The 9,254-nt window shown below is 39.6% G+C and overlaps 1 protein-coding gene across 7 annotated transcripts in view; it reads right to left on the bottom strand.

The window, feature by feature from the left end:
- Positions 1 to 306: 306 nt before the first annotated feature.
- add1 (adducin 1 (alpha)) overlaps positions 307 to 9,254 on the bottom strand; it is a 29,555-nt gene continuing 20,607 nt past the window's right edge. Inside the window, exons 13-17 of one of the 7 annotated variants that reach the window (XM_082540372.1) lie at positions 7,399 to 7,555; positions 6,310 to 6,663; positions 5,326 to 5,415; positions 4,480 to 4,513; positions 2,451 to 2,566 (exon numbers count right to left, since the gene is read on the bottom strand). In XM_082540372.1, coding sequence (XP_082396498.1) covers position 2,566; positions 4,480 to 4,513; positions 5,326 to 5,415; positions 6,310 to 6,663; positions 7,399 to 7,555 — 636 coding nt within the window. In that variant the 3' untranslated portion in view covers positions 2,451 to 2,565. Of the gene's footprint in view, positions 2,567 to 4,479; positions 4,514 to 5,325; positions 5,416 to 6,309; positions 6,664 to 7,398; positions 7,556 to 9,254 lie in introns of all 7 variants that reach the window. The other 6 variants (XM_082540370.1, XM_082540371.1, XM_082540376.1 and 3 more) reach the window with 6 other exon arrangements.

Below are 9,254 nucleotides of genomic sequence, written 5' to 3'. Positions count from 1 at the left end.
TTTCAGCAAACTGGAGAGAGGAAACATAAACAAGCAATAGTGCCTGTCTTAACATGACCTCTCTCAGCAGGCTTTCAGAAAACTAACACTACATCTAAAAAGTTTGGACTACTGCTGGAGACCACTTCAAAGAAAATACTATGAGAAAGTCTTAAATGGATGGCGGCGAAAGAGAAACTATATTTCTTCTGAAATATAACCCAGTTTATTACTGCATACTTAATATAGGGTTGTCGAGTTCCTTGCAGGAGACTTCTACATCATCTACCATGAAATTCCCTGTAAATGACCACTATAACACAAAAGTGATTTTAATTGTAGTATTTTTATTCATGGTTGTAGAAAGGAGGCAAATAACCATGACAAATAAGCAGTGAAGTGTTAAGTGTGTGGATGTTATGATGATGAGATATTTAAACTATAAGCAGTTCAGACTGAGGATACAAATCAGCAAAATTAAGCAATTTATAAAAACAAAACAAAACAAAAAAAAGAATATGGTACACTCAAAGGACTACAGGGGGCTTTGTTGTTATCAGGACACTAAAATTAGTGTGCCATATCTAAAGGGGGTAGTTATAGTGATGCACTCTTGTCATGCAGTCCTTCAGGAGTTCTCAGCTTATACGTTCAGCAGTGTAAGTAAAGCACCTGCGATGCCTTTTGGCTCCTCGTGGGTTAAAACAAGATGGAGAAACAAGTCGAGCAAAGCATGGAATAGGCCTTGATATTAATGCCCTGCAACCTCAAGCGCAACTCATTTTCAATCTTCAGATTACATCAGGTTGAGAAGAACGGAAGCGCTTCTCCAGTGAACTTTTTGTTTTGTGCAACTGGAAACAGGTGAAGGTATTCAGGGACAAAGTAGGTTTGAGCAGCGTGACGTTTCACACGAAGAGGTCCAGACATGCTTTATAACAGCCATTTATAAGTTCTGTAACAACTGCATCTATAACCGACTATTTCAAAGTGTTGTCTGAGTTCATTAAAAAAAGGAAAGAAAGAAAAAGAGGGAGGCTCACAGTGTGCTCACAGGAAGTAATCATGGCTCAATCTATTCAGGGAGTGAAATAAGACAGTTTATGCAGAATAAAGTTTGGAATTATACACATTATGTAGTATTGAGACTGTAAACAGAGGTAAATGCAAAAAGAAAAAAGAAAAAAAAAAGAAAACCAAACTAAAAATTAAAGCCAAGCTTGGGAAGAAAAAATATGGGAACCACAAACTGAGATTTTTTTTTTTTTTTACACATTCCTTCATACTTATGTCTTAAAGCCAGTAGCAAATACATTACATCAACCCTTAGAATAATCATTAAGCGCAATGCCTGCCCACATTTCCTGACTCACACGCCGCTGTGAACTATACTCACACTAAAGCTTCAGTAAAAAACACCATCTGCAGGTTTGCAAGCACCTCAGATGGATATTTTAATGGTGCTTGTCTGTGAAATATTAGAATAAAATTCCACTTAAAAAAAATAAAATAAAAATACAAATCAGTAGAAATCAAAATCGATAGAAAGCACTTTACAACTACCTAACCAGGTGGGTATTTAGAGTGTTTAAAAACAGAAGCAAAACCAACATCCAGGTGTGTTTAATATCGAATGCACTGATTGGTTTAAATTTAAAAATAAAAAATATGGACTTTTTTTTTTCCCACGAGCACGTCCTCTACTGAAGTGTCGCTCTCTTCCTCTGCCAACATGTAATTACATGGATGCACGGCTTCAGGGATGCAATTAGTGCTGTGCAAATTGTAGTTCCCGCTGTCAGAGTTTCAAACCAGTCAAATGAGAGGGTATGAGCTTCTCTGTCTGCATTCAATGTTTTCTTGTTTTGCTTTTGCTGAAAGACACTTATATATTTCGATACAATCCCAATACATTCTAGTGGTTACAGTGGTTTAGTAGTAATCTAAAAAAATAAAATAAAATAACCTCACATTACTTATGTGGGCCTGTAGTAAGAGCCATGCATAAAAGGCCAGATGAAGTGGACGAGACAAAATGCAACACTCACTCGCAACTAAAAGCTGCTACTAATTAAAAACCTTATGCATTTCATTTTTTACATTGTATACAAAATTGGCACACACAAGGGAAAATAGGTTAATAAGCCAGCGGCAAATTATATATATTTTTTAAAAAGTAATGGCGTGTAACTGTGGCCTGCTTGAAACTTGACGGTGTAATGATATCAGACAAAAAGCAGAGACAAAAAAAAGAAGAAAGAAAGAAAAAGAGACAGGAGCCAGCAGTGAGGACCGATCCAACATTCTTCAATCTAGGACTCAGACTTTTTTTTGTTTTTCTTCAGGAAGGAAGGAGTGCGAAACTTCTTTTTCTTTTTGGAGGGGGACTTGCTGGGAGACTCGTCACCCTCCTGGTCGCCGGCGTCAGCGGCTTCCTCCCCCTCGGCTGTGTCGGCAGTGGCGGGGGTGGAGTCTTCGGCAGGAAGCGCTGGAGCATCTGAAGGGTCATCGGGTGTTAAATCTGGAAGGGTCTGTCTCAGGGTGGCTGCGTCACTCTCATCCTTAAAGGTTTGTTCTGGCAAGGACTCTGGTGGAGGGGCAGATGGAGAGAGTTAGTGGACTCAGGGGACAAACTAATGGAGCTGCACTGCTGAGCGGCGTTACTACAACTGGGTAAGCTGCAAAATCCATGCGATTTTCTATTTTAGATGCATCCACCTTTCTCTGCAGTCCACACAGTCATTTATTTATGTGACATAATAAAACCATCCCAAACACTACTGACTTAAGGTGCTTTAGTCTAAGAAAGCTTCAGTGACCACAAGTCTAACACTTGCGCAGGCAATACTCACACTACATTTAAAGAAAGAAAAAAAACAAACTAATAATCCACTACTTCAACTTTGTAGCTTTTTACAGAGCAAAACCTCAACCAAGATGCACTGAACACCGCTCTCATTGGGAATTCTTCTCCCTGTTTCCTTTCATTTCCATCACTTTGACAGGCCTGAGCGAGCACTCTGCATTCTTTCTTTTACCTTCATTTAAACAGGGAAATCTTAATGAGGGCAGTTCCCTTGTTCATTTGTACCCTGTGTACAAACAAAACAAAATGAAATACAACAGAGCACGCACAAATCAGAGAAACATCCACAACGCAAAGATTCTTTTTTTTCCCTTTTTTTTTAAAAGTGTATTTTAGTGTATTTTTCAGGGGAAGGGAATTAATTCAACACTGCATCAGCTCTCAAAAAGTAGTAAGCATCAACAGGAGCCACCAGTATGTACAGTATTAATCAAGCTGCTGGGAAGGGAATAAGATGTTTGCATACTTGTTGGCAAAGATCCCGTTTAATTTCTAAATACTAAACTTGTCCATATAGTCATCATGATGTGAGGGGTTATTTTGCCAATGGGAAGCTTGTTTATGAGAGTGCCTTAAAACTCGAAGTCAGTACTGACGTTGGAAAGTTTTTCTAGTGACCTGAACTAATTCTCGTCTTTTAAAAAACCAAACAAACCAAAAAAAAAAAAAAAAAAAAAAAACACTCCCAGCAAAAAAAGAAAAAAGATAAGATAAGATAAGAAAAGAAAAAAAAGTGCTGCATCATAGATGTTCTGTTTCAAGGGTCAGTGGCACAAACAGCATCCTAAAAGTATTGCTGCAAGCTCGCACTGGATTTTCATTATTTTTTAAAAACCGTTTGCATGCAACAGTGACTACTGCAAAACAAGACTCGAGAAAACAGCAGCGCATTTCAGTTTTCGCATATCTTCATGTCTGTCAGTATACAGGTAAGGCCGAACAACACAGACAGATAAAAATGGAGACCAAGCACCACCACACAGCCAAGCTTTTGGCTTCAACCAGCTAAACCAACAGCAAGTTCGCTCAGAAAGCCACAAGAGAAATAAAGCACTCGTGTACCTGGTAAAGGACTCGTCTGGAAGACAAACGACATTCAAAAGATATTTTCAAAACATTACCTGAGTTTTTTTTCCCCAGAACAGAAACATACAGTGTCATATAACAGTTACAGAAATGTGCTAATGTGCAAGAGAGGTTTGATAGCGAATAGTCGACAGGAAGAAAAGAGGTTAATGTGACACAGTGAAAGTACGGTGTGAGGTTTACTTCAGGAACATCCTCCACTTACTCCACTAGAGTTAAGGATCTTGCAATTTGTTTTGTGAATGTCAGTCTTTTTTCATTCATTCATTTTTTTCTTGGCATGAACTTGAAACACTAATTATGAGTGAGGAGCTCTGAAATAACCCATCAACCCCTGAGAAAGAGATTCAGAGGAGTCTAAACTGTCTGATCAGTCACACACCCCGACAAAAAGGGGTTAGTTTAGATCACAGAACACTGCTCTGCTACTGAAGCCATGCAAAGAGCGGGAAAGGGGGGAAAAAACAGGGTCGATGCTCACACACAGGCGTGGGAGGGTGACGGGTTAATTATGAAGGTGTGGAGGAGGTGGAACAGTACATACTTACTATGGTAACAGGTACTCTTTTGAATTTCCATCTCCTGATTGTAATCGCAGCCACAAAAAAAGAAAAAAGCACAAGTAGAAACAAATGTCTATGCAGATCAAACCACAGGCACTGTGTTAAATTAAAAAAGGAAAATCAAAAATGTAAAATGAAGATAAAAAAATATATAAAATATTTATATATATCAGAAGATTAACAAAAATAAAGAATGGTTGGGAACCATTCTTCATAGACCCCAAGTAGATGAAGAATGGAAGTGAAGGGGGAACAGGAGATACTGTACAGAGAGACACATGTTATGCAACAACATTTCTGGTATTAGATTACACCTGCAATCAAAGCTAGATACCCGTTTACCCCTTAAGATGACTTCAACTGAGATTGCTCAATGTAAAAAATAACTTCCTGTTTTTAGAGGTCAGTTCCAGTATCATTAGGAATGATACCACTGACATGGGTGTAATCCAATAGTAATAAAGACCAAGAGGAAGAAAATAAATGAGTCTGTCCTATGGTCCATCAAAAGCTGATAAACAGGCTCTTTTTATTATCAGCATTTCCAAACTGAGCTTTCGGCAGATTATCAGCCCTAAAAATATTTCTTATGAAATAAACAAAACCTCTTGGCCTGTTATTACAGAAATTAAAGCACAACACTTATAGTAGTATTATTAAAGACCACAGCAAAAACAAACTCAAGAGACAGACAAGCAGGTGGATAGGCAGGAGCCTCTGCATTCCCGCTGTAGACCCTAGAAACACCCAAACCTTCCAGCCACAGAACTGGAGAAACCCATGCTGAACCAGGTAGGAAATAAGTGAGCCAAGTATGGCAGGCTAACTTACCTTCCTCTGCTCTGATTGGGGTGCTGGGTGGTGTGGATGTGGGTTTGGGGTCTTTGGGCTCGTTCTCAGACTCTACAAGCTGCCCTGGATCTGGAAGAAAGGCGAGTAGACATTAAACAATTAAATAGCCATTACATCAGATTATAAGGTTATCAGTAGTTATCATTGTTTTGGTTTTTTTGCCTAAATATACAGTTAAAAGCCACATTTTTATGTCAATGAGTCATTCTGTGCCAACACCCACATAATGCAACACAAAAGGAGAGGGGAGATAACACTCACACAAAAACTAAACAAAATAAACAAAAGCTGTAAGCTTTAATCAAGAAAGCACTGCAAACCTACTGATACAGACACCACTAAATCAACCTTAAAAACATCCCCAGAACCTGATTCAAATCAAGGTTTGATGGAAATTAGTCAGATGCGCAGAAGGGAGAGCCGACAAGTTAGCAGGAAGAGAATGACCATTGTTCTCCACACAGGGGATACTCTGATTGGATGATTGAGCTCAGATGCAGCTTCATCAAGAGTTAATTCTACAGAGCAAAAATTAATACATAAATAAAACTAAATAACATTTTTTGCATTTGAGGAGTGAGAACCCTGAAAGAAGAAGAAAAAAAAATAGAGCCAGAAGGTTTGAATGTTAAAAATGAACTTTACTCTAAGCATCCTATCTCCTCAGCCCCTCGTCCAATCAAACTGCAGAAAGGTATATGATCTGCCTTCGACAAAACATCAGAGACAGGGGATTTATGGGGAAAAAAAATAATCAAGCAAAGGCTTCAGAGATTAGAGTGTGGGTATGGAGGGTGCTTGCACATGGTAAAACACTTGCAGCAGACTCCAAACCCTCAGAAGAAGGAGAGAACACAGCAGGCGGGGGATTCCCAGTGTCCCAGGGCTGAGCAGGGGAGGTGGGAAGTGGAAGGCCAGAGTTTAGGCAAGACTCCACTTTATCTGGTGTACATGGAGCCTGACCTGCCTTAGCTGCATCTACCACCGAGGGCTCCTTGCTGAGGGCTCGCAGCACAGCACAGTGGAAGTCCCTATGTGGAGAATCTGGGGCTGAAAAAACCTCATCTGCAGTCGAAAAAACATCGTCTGCCACTGTTCCTGCAGAGTCTGCTCCACTGTGAGATGGCTCAGCTCCGCCGACAGAAGAGGAGCCGTGCTCAGAGGCTGGTGTGGCAGCTGTAGGCTGGGCTTTCTCTAAGCTGGAAGAGTCAGCTGCAGACGGTGGAGATGATGAGGCTTGACCCATCTGTGCCGTTTGAGGCGCCGGGCTGGGTACAGCAGAGGCTGATCCCCCCCTACTCATGGATCGACCCTGCACTGTGAATCCGTGTGAATGTGGGTGTGTGTGTGGAGAGAGATAACATCACAGTATGGCAAGTATGAAGTTTATTCTGTAGGATTTATTTTAATAATAAGCTGATTTTAAACGTACTTCAAGTCTTATTGTTTACATTTTTTCCCCCAATCATGTTTATGAGGTCATGAAAGCTCAGATATTTTCTGTGACGTTATTTACTCTGTAAACCACAAATAGGAAAATTATTGATTTGCCCCAATTATAACAAATCTCTTGAGGAAGGTCAAGTAAGTGGGACTATAGAAGAAGGGAGCTGTGAAATGCTGTTTCTTTCCCCTCCTTAAGACGCATAGTTATGCATTGTTATCAAGTCTGATTTTATCGCTAAGAAAGCACATTTCTCAACTCTTTAACGTTTTCCCCCTGAGATCTCCATTTATTGTCCATTTATTTATTTATTTACTTTTTGATGGACATATGAGTGACGCCAGTCTCAATTTTACTGTACCTGTATAATGAGAATGACATTGCGGGTGAAATTCAAAATAATTAGCAACGGCCAAAATACTAAACTCCAGCCCACAAACTGATGGGTAATGACATGGTGATTGCAGCCATCTTTGATATACAGTTTATAATTGAATGTTTAGATACAAACAGGTAAAGCAAACTTCCAATACACGTTTATGTTACTTTAAGACTAAACTTATAGGTGAAATCATTTTAAAAAGTTGCAATGTTGCTTTGCTCTTCACCTTCACCTCCTTTCTGTTTAAGCTCCACCTCCCTGCGGTACTCCTCCAGCTCCTGGTCGGTGAGTTTGGTGAAGGGGTTGGGCCCCTGCTTGCTGACGATAACCTTGGGCTGATACTCCTTTTCGATGATTGCCTTGGATGCAGTCACCAGTTCACCCTTCAGAACACAGAGAAGGGGAGGAGAAGGGAAAGCACAATCAGCAGATCAAAAAAATAATAAAATCCACGTACTGTAAGCTATAAATGGCATTTTATATGTAGAAATTTCTGTATTTCTGTAGTTGATCTTTACAAACAAAATGTAGTCTGAAGTGTGAATATTAGATAAGATGCAGGCAGAAACACAATATTAGCATCATCAGCCATGAATTCATAAATGTAAGGCAGAAGTAAAAGTTAGGAAGTTTCCTCATTAAAAACTGCACAAAAAAGGGAAAAACCCAAAACAAAACACATAAGAAAAGAGAAACCTTTGGTATTCTTTTAAGATTTAATTAGCTTTGATATAGCAAAGCACTGAAGAGTCCAGTTCAAGCAGTCCAAGCCAACAGCGTAACAGAATAGTTACAAAGCAAATATTCATAACCTTTGTGCACTCACAATAACCTTTTATTTCACATAAAAGCATTTCTGGGCCTTGCACACATAGCCCGCCCACCCATTGTAAGTATGTGCCATTTGCTTACACAGAGGATGTATGTGCATGAGTTAAGATAGCTGTGTCATATAGGGGGTGTGGGGAATTCACAGCACAGACCACTACAATACACAACTTGAGATGAATATTACTGTAAGTCAGTTGTTTATATATCACACAATTTGTTATACATGCAGTAAAATTCACAATGTTACTGGATCTAAGCACTTTTCACTGCTCCTCTTGGGTTAAAAACAAAAGTCTGAAAAAATATCCATCCTTCAGACAGAGTCAGCAGAGTGTACTGAACATGAAGTATCCTTACCAACAACAAAATTGTCAGTTGAAGAAAACCAGTCACAACGTTCAAAAACCCCTGTAATCTCTCACTAAACTATCACTCATTAGTTCCAGATATCTGCCTATCTGCTGTCTCACAGGTCGAATAATGGTGTGAAAAAAGTGATTGGAGCAGTGAGTACCTTTCTAATAGATTTAGCAGGACTATAGGAGCCCTCGGACACATCAAGGCCATCAATAGTGTCTGTACAGTCAGACAGAGGGGCGTCCTGCAATAGTAAACCCAGTGAGGGGGGGGAGAGGCAAAACCCAGCTCTAACACTAGAACATTCAGATTAACACTGGTCCAAGCAGCCACGAAGGTGCGCAAATATTCACAAACCTTTCACACACACAAGCACAAAGGGGGAAAGACTATGATTATATCTCATTTCAGTACAAAAGTTAAGTTGTATAGTATTGTGTTGTGTTTAAAGGTGTTCAAATACATGATCTCACAAAGTCAACTCTGGTGGGCATAGCTTTAAAAAGGAGGCCCAAAGAGCATAAACTGATTTAAAATAACCCAACATTGTTGTATTCATTTACTATGAACTACTTCAGTTATCGTTGCGTTTAATGACTTTCCACCTCTGCATTCACACCATTCCATACAAACATATATTGGAAATACATGCAGAGAGAGATGGTTCCGCAAATAGTCATAGGGTTATGAAAAGGCTTGCAGTGACTGAACAAAGAGCCAGAAACATGCACTGTAAAGGCAAACTCTCCACACAAGGGGGTGCTACACAGTGCAAAACAGCAGTTAATCAGCAGTTATGCACTGGTAACGTTTTAAATTACCCCCTATAGCTTTATTATCTTAATCCAAAAACGATTAAGAGCTCTGTTTTACCAGAGCTATTAACTTAGCTAA

This window comes from Aulonocara stuartgranti, assembly GCF_965226115.1.
Source record: "Aulonocara stuartgranti genome assembly, chromosome: 7".
Lineage (NCBI taxonomy): Eukaryota > Metazoa > Chordata > Actinopteri > Cichliformes > Cichlidae > Aulonocara > Aulonocara stuartgranti.
Note: the sequence above shows the minus strand (reverse complement) of the source record. Positions and strands in the feature narration are given on the sequence as shown.